General features: G+C 39.2%; 1 protein-coding gene and 1 long non-coding RNA gene across 24 annotated transcripts in view; one reads left to right on the top strand and one right to left on the bottom strand.

The window, feature by feature from the left end:
* Positions 1-1615, bottom strand: part of LOC126912019 (uncharacterized) — a 111205-nt gene extending 109590 nt beyond the window's left edge. For 2 of the 7 annotated variants that reach the window (XR_007706627.1, XR_007706623.1), the window contains exon 1: positions 90-1606. This is a non-coding gene — a long non-coding RNA (uncharacterized LOC126912019). Of the gene's footprint in view, positions 1-89 lie in introns of all 7 variants that reach the window. The other 5 variants (XR_007706630.1, XR_007706629.1, XR_007706626.1 and 2 more) reach the window with 5 other exon arrangements.
* The window catches only part of LOC118280235 (protein diaphanous), an 80583-nt gene that overhangs the window by 27497 nt on the left and 37799 nt on the right, over positions 1-15287 (top strand). For 11 of the 17 annotated variants that reach the window (XR_007706621.1, XM_050702036.1, XM_050702035.1 and 8 more), the window contains 4 exons: positions 11957-12139; positions 12711-12812; positions 13376-13572; positions 14663-14828. Coding sequence is in view for 16 of the 17 variants with exons in the window: in XM_050702036.1 (XP_050557993.1) it covers positions 11957-12139; positions 12711-12812; positions 13376-13572; positions 14663-14828 (648 nt within the window). In the remaining variant the exon portion in view is untranslated. Of the gene's footprint in view, positions 1-7235; positions 7375-7399; positions 7419-9256; positions 9388-11956; positions 12140-12710; positions 12813-13375; positions 13573-14662; positions 14829-15287 lie in introns of those variants that run through there. The other 6 variants (XM_050702037.1, XM_050702031.1, XM_050702030.1 and 3 more) reach the window with 5 other exon arrangements.

The raw sequence follows: 15287 nt of genomic DNA, 5'->3' as shown, positions 1-15287 counted from the left end.
GGACAGTCAACCTCGCTACATCCTTGTTGACTGGACATCTACACTACATGAGCTGCTGTTTACATGTGAACATTAGCACATGACGATACCTAAGTACGTGTGTCGCCTGGACAGTCAACCTCGCTACATCCTTGTTGACTGGACATCTACACTACATGAGCTGCTGTTTACATGTGAACATTAGCTGATGACAATCCTGAATATGTGTTTAGCATATGCTCTAATATGACAATGACGTAATTGCTTACTGCGTTCTCTCCTCACGTTTTTTGCATCAATTTTAATGCATGGTCATTATTGTGTGTTATGGTTATATATTATCGTTAAGAAGAGTGCAATGAATATGTTATTTATGTTGTTTACACAAGCCATGTTTTTAAACTTAATTACTTAGAAGCGTTTATTTTTAACAATTTTATTCTCAGGTAACTTTAGGATTTAAAAGTCAGTCCAGCAGTTTCGAAGCATATTTAATGCAAACTAGATTGGGCTTAGATGGGTTATCTTTTCTTCTCTAATTATTTCTTTTGATTTATTTCGTTACGGGATCCAAAACAGTTTTTCGTAGCCCTGGGACGCGCCGGACTTCAGTGTTCCGGTGTTTCCATGATAGTATCTACTGTAGATCCTGGCTTACAGGAGTAGCAGCGGAGAGGAAATTAAGGATGGAAGGCTAGTCAAAAAAAAAAAATTGGATCAGTTATGAATTTTAATACTACCTTTGTACCTTTTACCTTAATTTTAAAAGTCTTTGCCCCATCTAACTTTACATTTCGAAGTTTTCTATCTTTAATAATACGTCATCACAAAATTATGTGACCATATCGCGGAGTGGGTCATTAGGCCACGCCCTTTACAAACCGGTAGACGTTACTTCTAAAGGTCATAGTACATTTTTCGTAGTAATATGTATTAAGCTCAAAACGTGTCTCAATTCTATGTTTTGTCCCTTAGTATGAAATGTGATGTGGTGTTTAAACTTTTGCACCTGACTTAGTTTTTATTGAACTAGAATCTAGATTTTTCTTAACCCATTGAGTGTCTTATGCGCCAATGTTGGTGTTCTTAAAATTCCTCAAATAATGTAGTCTACAATCATCATCAAAGGACTTCCCAAAATTCATCAAGATTCCATCTATCTTTGTAAGAAGTGTGGGAGAGCCATGCTTCGGCACGAATGGGCCGGCTCGACCGGAGTAATACAGAAAACCGACGTGAAATAACGCTTGCGTTCACATCACATTGGTACTTTCCCGTTGATTCCGAACCCGCGCTCTCATTAATGAGAAGCGAGCGTTTTAAACCTCCGGGCCACCAAGACAGCATTTGTCTACTTTAGCTAGTCTATAAAAGAAATCTGCGTTGACCAATCACAGCGAATCTTGCCTTGGAACAAGACGCGGTCCATATGTTCCTAAACTGCTGTTTCAAAGTAAATAAACATTGTGATCGCCTATTTAGTCTATGCAGGAGAACTTAACCTAATTAATTGTTTTTGTATGTAGTGGTTTAATTTAGATTTATTTTTGTATCTATCTTTATTATAAAGTGAACGATGTGAAACAATGCTTGCGTTGTGTGTGTGAGGTTACCGGAGGCCCAATTATCCCCTTTCCCAATATTCTCAATCCCCGATTCACCAATAACCGGGTGATTCTTCGAAAAACTTTAACTTTTATTTAACAAATCATTATTCTCCCGCGTTATTAAGCATCATGGTAGCTTATTGTCATCCTTATTAATATTTGATTGGTTGAGAGCAGTGTCACAGCTTAATTTATTGAAACCAAGTTTTGTGTTTCAATCGCCAGAATTGTTAACTTTTGGGTGAGGATAATGACGCCGTTAACTTTTTGTGACTTTTTTGAAGAATCACCCACCCTTAAATTTCTAACCCCTAAAAGGCCGGCAACGCACTTGTAATGCCACTGGTGTTTATAATGTCCATGGGCGGCGGCGATTGCTTACCATCAAGTGATCCGTCTGCTCGTTTACCGGATCGTATCATCCAAATCCTAACCAGGTTAGGTTATTAATTATATTGGATTAAAATTGGTTTTTAATTTCGGTCATAATAAGAGGCTTATACGTTGAGCGGTGGACACATTACTCATGATGATATTAATTGTTAATACCTATAAATAAACATCATACCATATCCATTCAGGAATAAAATAAGTATATATCTAAATATGTATATTTATTGGTCTATTTCCGTATCATCCCTACATACTATACCTTTGTATGCTTAAATCTTTAAAACTACGCAACGGATTTTGATGCGCTTTTTTAATAGATAGAATGATTCAAGAGGAAGGTTTATATGTATAATACATGCATAATATATTACCGTTGCACACATGGGAAGCTGAGGCGGGTCGATAGTTGTAATATAAATAGATACAACAGTTTGTCCCAACTAATGCATTGCACTAATTAAAGTGCCTAATTAAGTTGTCCCGCGATGTTCGTTAACGAGGCCGTATTTATAGGCCTGCTTTTGTATTGTTATGACATCCATGTTTCGGTATTTATTTTGACGGTAATAGACTGTAATAGGTCTCAATTTTGTAATACTGTAATTAAGTCTTTGACTGCCAATAGAAAACTGTTGAAGGCAAATCCTCCGCTAACCTCGGTCACCGGTGACCACCACGGCGTTCAATGTGTTAAATAAACTCGGCGCCTTTTCCGATTTAGTGATAGTAGTCTATAAAGTTTTTTCTATACTAAAAATGCTAATACAATTTCGGATTATTCAGTAGTCTTAATACCCTTTGTTCGGTATTCGTGCTGAAGACGCATGCTGAATACCAAAGTTGCAATTCATTTGAAAACTAAACAAAAATAATGAAATTTTAATGACGTTAAATGTTAGAAGCATGCAGGTCGCTTCCAACCGGCCTATCTGGAAGATATTGGGGGATGCCTTTATGCAGCAGTAGGCGTCTTATGGCTGATGATGATGAAGTAATAGTAAAAGAAAAAAAAATCGGTTCGGCCGTTTCCGAGTTTGTCGCGTACAAACATTTAACGATTTAATTTTTCCTTTCCTTATTCATTCACCTATCATACGAAGTATTGTACATAATATTATCAACATATTTGTATAAATTGTTCACTATTATAAATATTACATAAAGTTATAACGAAACAATGATCTCATACGTAAGTGATGTCACTATTGCGCAGTATTTTCGGGTGTTTAAGGTTATGTATTGAAACTGCATCGTATGTTGAGTGATCATATGTGTTACTGTCGAGCACTGGGTCTGGGGTTCTTAGTTTGTTTGTGCTAGCACAATTTACCCCAACTGGTGAAATCTGGATGTTAAATTGTAATAAAAATGTAAAAAGGTACGATAGACATATCTTTGATAAATGCCCCTAAAAAGGTATAGATTAAAAAATTAATGTTATATGTCACCCAACCTTTCTCTTTGAGAAAAAGAAAATGATTAATTTATTAGTCTCAATCGCTACAAACTAAATAAGAACAAGTTCACAACAATCGTTCAATAAAATACTAATAAAAAATCAACACTATGAATACAGCACAGCTGGCGCCGGCGTATGATTCATTTAGTTCGCCAATGCGGAGTCCGTAACGTTCCTAATTCGAATATATCGGTCGCGTATCCCGTGTCACGTGGTCTGCTCGGGACTTAACGGTTATTGGTGACGTATGAAGCTAACTAGTTATTACCGGTTAGTACAGGACAGTACCCTTAGTATGAGTTTGCTTTACGTTTAAAGTTATCGAAACGAGAACGCGTTTGGCGCTGCGATCGGTTGATTTATTCGAGCCGGCTGATCAGAGCGCCGAATTTGCTCTCGTTTCGATTACTTTAAACGTAGAACAAAGACGTATACTAAGGATTCAGCACGGTTTAATAAATTAATGTTATTGATAAATGGTATTCCCCAAAGGGACACATCATTATATTTTTATAGTATAGAGCTGCGAATGAGCAGACTACTAGAGGATTTATTATGGTGTTGCCTACGTTTTGGGGGTCAGGGATTTGGGAGAAGGAGGATTGGGCCTAGACACGGAAATTGACACAAGTAACACCACAGGAATTACAAGTGCGTTGCCGACCTTTTGAGGGTTAGGGATTTGGCCTCCGGTAATCTCACTTACAGGGCAAAATATAACGCAAATCTTAGCTGTAATTCCTCTGGTGTTGCGAGTATCCAAGGGCCGCACCAATTGCTTACCATCAGGTGATCCGACTGCTCGTTTAGCTCCCTATCCCATAAAAAACAGAACCCAGCACTGATTAATAACACTCAGCCACGTCATTACAATAAAAACTATAGCTTCTGCTTACACTGAATCACGGTGAGGTAATGATGATATCACCGGTGGGAGGCTTGGCAGCGCGCCAAGGATTATAGCGAGAACATATAAAGTGAAGTGAGGTTATTACAAGGTGTGTAAACAATGATTATGTATTTTCATACCAAATAAACAAATTACTGAATCATCTTATTTTTTTTTGACGGCGTCGTGGGTCGAGTGGTTGCAAGTGCGACTGCCGGGCAAGGCGTCTCCGGTTCGATTCCCGGGGCGCACAAAGCGTTGCTGGGTTTTCGGTTTTTTGTAAATTTATCAGGAGTAGCACGGAGTCTGGAAATGTGCCCGGTATATGGCAATAGGTTCATCATCTATTACTTGGGATTTACAACATAAATTGTGAAAAGTGTGTGTACATTGTATAGTTTTGTTGTCCCTTAGTCGGTTCTTGCGACACTCTCGGCAAGAGTAGGAGTGTGTGCACCTGTGCTCCCCAATCTCTCATATCCCCAAATCCCCAATCCTCAAATTCCTAAACCCCAAAAGGCTGACAACGCACATTAACTCTTTGGGTGTCCATGGGCAGCGTCGATTGCTTACCATCAGATGATCCGTGGGCTCATTTACTGACCTATCATATAAAGAAATACGGCACACTTCTTTTTAAGTGGGGAAAGTTATCCAATGGCTTCTCCCGCCTTGGGCAAGGCAAGAGGGAGTATCAGACTCTTATTGACAAAAACTACCCTGTTTCTACTCCTGCTTTTCGAGCCGGAGACTCGGTAAACCCTAGGCTAGGTAGTTCGAAACCCGGAAATATTGCACACTTTCCGAATCACAGATTACTTCAAAATCTTTGTTTTAATAAACATATCGAGTATACGTACAATTTAATGGCTGATTTGACTCATATAAAGAATCCATTAAGGCCCATCAGTGTCTTATGATACTCCGTGTCAACGACCTCCAATTGCTTACGCCCATACGATACGAACGAAGGTGACAAATATAACGATGGATCTATCGTCATCATTCTTTGTTTATTATCATATTTTTGTTGCGTTTTTTCTTTTGGCAAAGTTCCCGAAAGATGAGGGTTTATTATTTGTTTTGTATTAGCTTCTTTTGTCACCCCTTGTCCTACTGCGGGTGTAAAAAGAGTTGTATAAGGGACTGTGTGTTTAATAGAGTTTGGGCTGCAGTGTGACTAAGACCACAATGCATGGGGCCCAGTAGGGCTGATGAAAGATTCGAAGCTGCGTACTACCTAGCGGGTTTACCGGGTTCCAGCTCGAAAAGCAGGAGTGGGAACAGGGTGTTTTTTCGTCAGTAAGAGTCTAACACTCTCTCTCGCCTCGCTTACGGTGGGAGAAGTGACTGGAGGATCATAATCATTGATAACAAAAATAAAACTTTTAAACTGCGATTACCAACCTGTTTGTCAAGTGTGGAGATTATGGCAAGCCCTCTTTTATTATAAGAGGCTCAATACTGTAAGATTTCGGCTTAAAACGTGTTAGTTTTCCAATGGTGAAAGAAATTTTCAAATCAATCCAGTATTTTTATAGTCCATTGAATGTAAACAAAACAAAATATGAAAACAGATATGTAAGAATAGTTTTCACAAGTATATTTTCTATAAATAGTCCCATACAAGTTTTGTCAACAGCAGAAATAGAAAATGGCAGTTGGAAAAGTGACAACTGGCCAGTGGGCAGTGGTCATGCAGATTTGAATGATTTTATGGCAATGACACCACTGTTCAGTTGAGGAGTGTGTCTCATGATGTCATACAAGTGTATGGCTTCATTATAGGGAAGGATGCCAAAAAAGTGTGGACAGAGGGTCGGTAAAAGTTATACATTGTTTTATTTATGATCACGGGGGCTAATCTTACGGGGGATAAAAGACTAGGGAGTGTGGGATTTTTACCTCATTACAACCTCCCCTTCTGCACCTGTAAAGGGCACCGGGTCCGCTAAGTAGACCTTCTCCGAAGCCCTCACGGTGCAACGCCTGTAACGGCATGGTATACAGAATACGTCTCCCAAGAGCCTGTGCAATTTATACGGCAGCACGTGACCGCAGTACTACCATCTTCCCTGAGACCGCTGGATGGGCACCTAGAGTCCCCACTCCATTTAGGTAAAAGTTATCCTACTAATATTATAAACTAGCTTCTGCTAGCCCTGCTTCTCTAAGCAGGGTTATCGGGGCTCCGGCTCGAAAAGCAGGAGTAGGAACGGTACTGTTTTCTTGCTTCCCAATCTTCCCGAACCCTGATACCCGAACAACCCTTAAATTCCTAACCTCCAAAAGGCCGGCAACGCACTTTTAACGCCTCTGGTGTTTCGACGGCGGTGGTTGGTGGTGATCCGTCGAGTCGTTTACCGGCTTATAACATAAAAAAGGGAAAAACGAAGAGCAGTGCGTCTTCACTACTTTATTATCATCTTCATATCAGTCACATGACATCGACTGCTTTACATAGTCCTCCCCCAATGACTTGGAACGGTCGGTTGGAACTTTGGATGCGTACTTTTTTTTTTAAAACGTTGCTCCACACTTGAATTTTTTTTCTGTATCGCGGGTGCGTTTACAAACATACAAATTCATATACACATGGTACACAGACCCGAAACAACAATTTGTGGATCACACAGAGTTGCTGCGTACGGGAATCGAAACCAATATACGTTGTACGTCAGTCAGTTATCCAGCCACCACGTTAACTGTGCAGTCGGTCTGCAACCAACAATTCCACTAAAATCTTTCACTACTTTATAATAAGTGCATTTTCTTCACACTTCTGCTTATACCCCTTGTAATAATGACCGCAATAAATATACAGATGTAACTACAATGACAGCATAATTAAAAATAACTCCAATAAACACTACATTTTGTCATCAACAATTATTTTAAGTAATTTCAGTGTTACTTCGACTCTTGCGACGGTCGCACGTGCGACCAAAGTTTTTAAATTTTGCGGTATATTCTGTCCTATTTGTGTGGTCATAAGGTGTTGTTTACAGTGTGTTTTAAGTGAGATAAATGAGGATAAAAGTTTAATTGTAGGTTTTAAAGGATTTTCGGTCTTGTGTTGTTAAAGATTAAGGTTTAGTTTTCATTTTTGTGACGTTTTTAGTGTTTTCGGTGACTAGTTTCGTTTAATTGAGCTATCTGGTATTCAAATTCGTTATAGTCCTGTAGGTACCTCTTTTTTACCAGTGTCACTTAAAAACTAAATAATTGTTTTTAATTTGACCAACAAATTTACCATCAGGGTGTTTTTCCACCAGAGATGTGCTATGCTACGTTGCTGTTGATGCGTTTGGTTTCCACCAATCATATTCATTGGCACACATAACATAACACTGGTGGAAACAGACTCAGCTAAGCTGTTATGTTTTTTATATGGAAAGATGCGATATGGGAATTGAATTTTAGTCTACCTAAAGACCAGAATACCTAAATTAGTACAATTTCAGTTAAAACCTAAATAAAACCTCATCCGCTCCGGAAGAGGTTAAATGAATGATAATATTAAAAAATATTGTTATTTAGATATTACATATTAATTTATTATCGGCTGGTAATTCCTTAACGAATAGAAGGAATGGTGCTTTTTTATCACGGGACACGGACAAGCCCTCCACAATACCTATGTGCAGTAGTGGACCCCTTGTGACTGATATGATGATGATGATGATGTTGATTGAAGCTTGTTCCTCATATCCAATGTGGAGACTGTTCATTTTTTTGATCCTATGATATCATCTGATTTATTTCGTTTCGGTATAAGACAGTTGTTCATGTTCCTATGACTCGCCGGACTTCCGTGTTTCGATGCAGTCTACGGATCTCCTCTACATAAGAGGGTTTGCTCTAATCACTCCACTCGCCAAGGAGGTTTGATATTGCATTGCAAGGAGGTTTGATATCGGACAGCAGCGCTCTCTGATAAATGTGGACCTTTTAAAATGCAATACATAAGTGGATTTCATCCAAATGACATTGGAAATTGACAGACGCCAGCACATCAAGCTATCCTGTTCCTTCAAATATCTGTAATAGATTCTCAACCTTATACATTTGTATTAAAGTTGAAAATGCACAGCGTCTATATAAGGAAAAATGATATCATACCTTGCTTTGAGCTCAAGGTGATGCAAATATTAGGTATTATGAGTGTATTTGTATTAGGTCGTATGTAGGTATACTATTTATTGTATTATGATCATCTTTAATAATAGACTTGACTGATATGACCTCGTAAAGCAAAAGAAAAAAGAACTGTTATTTCATACCTGATTTCTATGGCAAATCCTCTATATTTTGTAAAGTAATCCCGTGACAATCCACAGCTGGATTAAGAGTCTCCTGTACAGACGTGAGCAATAATTTCCATTTCTGGCATGTATGTAAAGGTCTCAGTTTAAAATGTCCAAGTTTAGCAGAGAGCGTTGCTGCCCGGTCTCTGTCAAAGTATAATAGTCCTTTAATCGGCTCTTATGACACTCCAGAACTTTTTTAACGGGTGAATATCATCTAATGACTCCTCCCAACTCCTCTCTTCATCGCCTCCCTTAAGTGAAGCGAGAGAGTGTCAGACTTAACTGAGTAAAACCACCCCGTTCCTACTCCTGCTCTTCGAGATGTAGCCTCGGCTACCCGTTAAGTCTTCCGCAGCTCTATAACGCTTTGTAGTCGGGTTGAAAATAGCAGTTATGAGACGCTTGGCAGGCAGCTTCAAGATCGCAGTTTAAAAGGTTAGGTTCAGGTTTATCAGGGAGCGCTGCTGCCCGGTCTCTGTCAAATGTGTAGTCCCTTAATCTACTGTTACATTACCTCGTGAAAAGTAAAGGATTCTGCTGTCATGTCAAAAACAAACACAGACCTACATTTTTATTTTTATTCTCAGTTATCAAAATGACTAAAATAATTGTGTTATAGTTGTTTGAAATGAAATCAAAGTTTGTTTATATTTTGGCTGATGAGCAAGTGATGTGATTTATTATAGTGAAGTCAGTGGAGTTATGTACGCTTTAAAAACTATGGGTGAATACGTGTTTTCGCCGTTTTCGGTAAGTTTTGTGGAATAAATTGAAAATACGTTTGTAGTACTCTTAACCGATGTACTTCTGTGCTTGTATGATATAACCAAATATGTGACTGATGGAAGCTGTAGAAGTATGTGCAAGCAAGGATCATATTAGATGACGCTCTGTAGTTTCTGTTTACCAAGGGAACAAGACGTGACAGAAATACAATGAACATTTTAACTCAATGAACTAAAAATCACGGTTTACTTACGTAAATAATGGAGAAAAGCTCTACTGTACTAGTAGGCTGCGCGACGTCGCCGTGTCTGCGCACGCAGCTCATGATGAAGAGTCCCTCTGTGACTCGAAAGTAGTAGAGCTTTTCTCCATTAATGTACGTGAGTAAACCGTGATTTTTAGGTAATTTAGTATGTCTCACGATAGTTATTACAAAAACATTTCAACTATCTAACTATCTCGATTTTCACGGATTATGAAGTAAAACTGATTATGACTAAAAACTGAGTTAATTACTTCTGAAGGAAAGAAATACATAATCTCTCGACTATAACCTTTACAGAATCTCCAAAGTAAAACACTTTTAACATGTAAAACAGCATCACGATGACACAACGATGACGTCACTCTCACATACTTCATTCAATGACCTTGCCATTGACTGCTATAAATACATATACAGTTTATTTATACATATATGTAATGTTGAATGTATGTGAGTCAGTTTATTTTAAACTTAACTTGTTAAGAGGAAAATTTGATCGTTTATTTGTTTATATGTTGTGTGTTGGATAAGCTACGAAATTGCTGTATTTATGTTTGTGTTGGATAGGCTACGAAACTGCTGGACTGGTTTGGAAAATTGTTTCGCGATTGAAACTAAGTACATATATTCACTTCCCCTAAATCATCATTCGTGACAAATTATTAATGAGTTATCGCTTTTGGAAAATTCTGTTTTCACACACACACACACAACGTCACTCCTTTTATCCCCGAAGGGGTAGGCAGAGGTACACATTACGGCACGTAATGCCGCTATACAATGTACACCCACTTTTCACCATTTGTGTTATAAGTCCCATGTAATAGGGGGTGAGCCTATTGCCATATACTGGACACAATTCCAGACTCCGTGCTACTACCGAGATATTTTCGAAAATTCGAAAAAAGCCCAGTAATACTTTGCCCGACGCGGGAATCGAACCCGAGACCCCTTGTTCGGCAGTCGCACTTGTGACCACTCGACCAACGAGGCAGTCGTTGGAAAATTCTGTTTTCGATTTTGGAATGTTGTCAGACTTAAGAAGGTATTGGGAATTGTGTCCGGCAATTTTAAGATGCGCACCAATGGGCACAAACAGACAATCGAATTACTATGTAGTAATTAGGACAGTTTTGATATTTGAAAAAAAAATGCGGATCAAAGATTCCTTTACTTTATTATATCGAACCTCTTACTTGATTGACTCACTTGTTACACATTGAACAATATTTTTTTAATGGTAACGGGTCGGCAATGGGTTGATCCAATATCTCGCTTGCTTATTAATATGCATTAAATCACTACATAGTATAAAACAAAGTCGTTTTCTCTGTCCCTATGTCCCTTTGTATGCTTAAATCTTTAAAACTACGCAACGGATTTTGCTGTGATTTTTTTAATAGATAGAGTGATTAAAGAGGAAGTTTTATATGTATAATACATGCATAATATATTACCATTGCACTCATGCGAATCTGGGGCGGGTCACTAGTAAAATAATATTTAATTTACTATTTACTATTGGCCTACATACAAAAGCCTAAACGAATGCAAATAATAGAATACTACCTACCATATACAGGTACTTACCATTGTATTGTCCATTGTGTCACATTTAAGGGGGCACTTGAATCGATTCTGAATTGCACACGAAGCGAATCGATTTGATTTTGTAATCGATTTGTTAATCGCGCGTCCGTTTTGAGTTCCAACAGCATGCGAATCGTGTTGCGTAAAGTTTGTCCTAAGGTTTTATTGTTTTTCTTACCTATAAGTAAACATAAGTGGTGAAAAGTGGGTGTTAAGTATCTTACTAATCCTACGGACTACCTAGCGGGTTTACCGGGGCTCCGAAAGAATTAACTAAATAACATGGAATGTTTGTGATTTTGTGTGTTTGTTTTGCACGTTTGTCCTCCGTCCTAGTTTACATTACTAAGTATAATTACTCTACCTATAAATGTTTTGAACACACCCTACACTTGTAACGCCTCTGGTGTTTCGCGTATCCATAGGCGGCGGCGATTGCTTACCATCAGGTGATCCGTCTGTCCGTTTACCGGCTTATACCATAAAACACAGTATTAATTTATCCATTTTGAGTATTTTCCCATTTCTAATTACAATTTCTCTATAAAACTTCAAGAATGCTTTAAACCGAAAGGAGTGGAAGGAAGGTAGGGAGGCCTTTGCCCTGCAGTGGGACGATCATGGCTGAAATCAAAATCTAAATCTATAAAACTTCAACTTCCCAGATATTTTACGTGTAATCAAGTATTTAACAACGTCAGAGTTTCACTAACCACATACAATCTTCTTTGTCTCCAGCTGGACACATGGTTCGGGCGGCCGAAGAAGGGGGGGAGCCAGATCGACCGGGGCTACGACACCGTGCCCCGGGGCGCGGAACCGAGGGCGGAGGACGAGGAACCGTCCGCCACGGCCGAGTACACCAGCAAGATAGACGCGTTGGATGATGCACAGCTGCATAGGAGGTTTGAGGAGATGCTGGTAAGTTTGATACAGGATAGTAGTCCTTGTTTTCATGTTAGTAAGGTTGTTAATCCGTTACCAGCGCAACACTGTCGAAGGTTAGGGATCCAACTTCGGGCGCAGAGCCAAAAAGAACTCACTTCTACATACCAGCAATAAAGCGCAAGACGAGGGACCCATAAACTGGAGAGATGACCTGATAAAGGTTGCAAGAAGGCCCAGTCTCCCTCCCCCTTAAAAAGCCACACTTCACGCCTCTGGTGCTGTAGATAGGCGACCCTTACTACTTACCATTAGGTGGTCCGTATGTTCGTTTATCCCCCATATAACGTTTAATTCTTAGTATATCTACACATCTATGAAGGAAAACAAGCAAAAGTTTCCTTTTAAATCTACAGTAACTTTTTTGTAATGGTTGGAAAATCATCCAATAACTTCTGTCGCCTTGGGCGAGGTGAGAGGGAGTGTCAGACTCTTACTGACTAAAAACTACCCCGTTACTACTCCTGTTTTTCGAGCCTTAGTCCGCAGCTCCGGAATTCTGCAGTAATTGGATCTGTAATTTATATGGGGCTTCTTTAATTTACAGGCGGACATGAATCTCAATGAAGAGAAGAAGGAACCTTTGAGAAAATATCCTCGAGACCAGAAGAAGAAGATGCTGGTCGCTTATAAATTCGTCAACACACAGGTTGGTAGACCTTCTACAGTCCACATGTAAACAGCAGCTCATGTAGTGTAGATGTCCAGTCAACAAGGATGTAGCGAGGTTGACTGTCCAGGCGACACACGTACTTAGGTATCGTCATGAGCTAATGTTCACATGTAAACAGCAGCTCATGTAGTGTAGATGTCCAGTCAACAAGGATGTTGCGAGGTTGACTGTCCAGGCGACACACGCACTTAGGTATAGTCATGAGCTAATGTTCACATGTAAACAGCAGCTCATGTAGTGTAGATGTCCAGTCAACAAGGATGTTGCGAGGTTGACTGTCCAGGCGACACACGAACTTAGGTATCGTCATGAGCTAATGTTCACATGTAAACAGCAGCTCATGTAGTGTAGATGTCCAGTCAACAAGGATGTAGCGAGGTTGACTGTCCAGGCGACACACGTACTTAGGTATCGTCATGAGCTAATGTTCACATGTAAACAGCAGCTCATGTAGTGTAGATGTCCAGTCAACAAGGATGTAGCGAGGTAGACTGTCCAGGCGACACTCGTACTTAATTGTTCCTTCTTAAATGTTACAGGAAGGTCGATCCAAGTTTGAGAAGCCATCAGATTATGTCACATACCTCAATCAACCGGAGCTTTCAGTGGGCAAACTACACGGATGTTTGGAAAACCTTAGGATATCGTTGACGAATAACCCGCTGTCGTGGATCGAAGAGTTTGGGACGAAAGGCATTGAGAGTTTGCTGACGACCCTGAACCAGTGTTATACGAAGTAAGTTGATGTTTTTACGAGATTTTATTTACTTTCAATGTATGTATGTGTGTGTAGTGGAATCTTGCAACTGAATATTGAAGCCGGTATCTTTAACCGATTGAGCTGAAATTTTGTAGGTATACACGTTTATTGCAAGCGTCCACAGGTCTGCATCGTACGCATTGCACGCATCGTCCGCATTCCGTATGACGTCATCAGTACGCATCGCATGTAGGCATTGCTGATGATGCGGTCCGTACGATGCGGACCTGTGGACGCGTACCTTTAGTTTGCATGACCATAAATACTTAGCTGTTCAACATCAAATGATGTAAGAGACGTGAGAGAAGCTATATCACTTCGGACGGAATCATCGTTTTAGAAATCACACAAAACTAGATTTAATTTTAAACGTATGTAAGGAGATTGGAATTACTTCATTTTCATTAAAATTACTATTTTCCGTCATTGCACGCTGCTAGTGGGAGCGGATTTTATCGGTAAGAGTTTGTCAGTATTTTCTCGAAACATTCATGTAAAGCAGACTAGTTTTCTGTCTTCAGTTATCGTGTTGCCTCACAAGATATCAATAATGAGCTGCAGACAACTTAACAGGTTACCGGGGCTCCGGCTCAAAGCAGGAGAAGGAACGGGGTTTTTAGTCAGCCTGACACTCCCTCCCGCCTTGCACAAAGCGGGAGAAGTCATTGGAAGATTTTTGCCCCTCAAAAAAATTACATAAGTAACATAAAAATCACACGAATTTCAACCCTATTCCTACGCAATAGACTAGTTTCCTACTAATCAAATTCAATACTTTTTTCGGAACGTCAAAAACAATATTTTCTATGAACTTTGTATGAAATACTCTATTATGACGTCATCAGATTTTCACGTCAAATAGCAAAAATATTTGTAGAAATTGTGCTAGAAAAAAATCGAAAATTAATTAGTTCAACAAATTTACGAATGAGAGTGTGTTTTATTTTTTGAATATTTTATTGTATTGAAAAGTTGTAATATTTTATTTTTGACCGAGGATACTAAAGACTGTATAATATAATATAAAAATCACACGAATTTCAACCTTATTCTCACGCAATTACAGTGACTCCCGCTACGACCGAGTGCAGTATGAATGCATCAGATGTCTGTCGGCGATCCTCAACAACACGGTCGGTATACGCACCATGTTCGAATGCCGGGAGGCGCTGCCAGTACTCGCCAGGAGTTTGGACGCCAGGAAACCACACTGCGCTCTTGAAGCAGCAAAGGTAATTGGATATTTTTGGTTGTAAAATGTGAGTTGTTGTGAAAAAATGTGAGTTGTTGTGAAATAATGTGAGTTGATGTGAAATAATGTGAGTTGACTTGAATTAATGTACGTTTTTAAAATAAATTAATCGTCCTAATTGTCAGAATGTGTGTTGACTTGACGTGGGTTAAGTTTACTTGACGTAAGTTGAGTTTACTTGACTTGTGTTGAGTTTACCTGACGTGAGTTAAGGTGACTTGAATCAATGTAAGTTGACTTGACTTGACACACACATTATGTGAGTTTTTATTTGATGAGTCAACGTTTGGCCGCTATCTCGCTTTAAGTAAGCAATGATGCGGTCTGCGATGTGACATAACGTAAATTATTATTTTAAACTATTAAGTCTATTACTCTTAAGATTTTTTTTTTTATTTTTTCTATTTCTATTTCTATAAGTGGGAACCTGTAATTGAAT

This window comes from Spodoptera frugiperda, chromosome 21, assembly GCF_023101765.2.
Source record: "Spodoptera frugiperda isolate SF20-4 chromosome 21, AGI-APGP_CSIRO_Sfru_2.0, whole genome shotgun sequence".
NCBI lineage: Eukaryota > Metazoa > Arthropoda > Insecta > Lepidoptera > Noctuidae > Spodoptera > Spodoptera frugiperda.
This window is presented reverse-complemented; position numbering and strand designations above follow the sequence as displayed.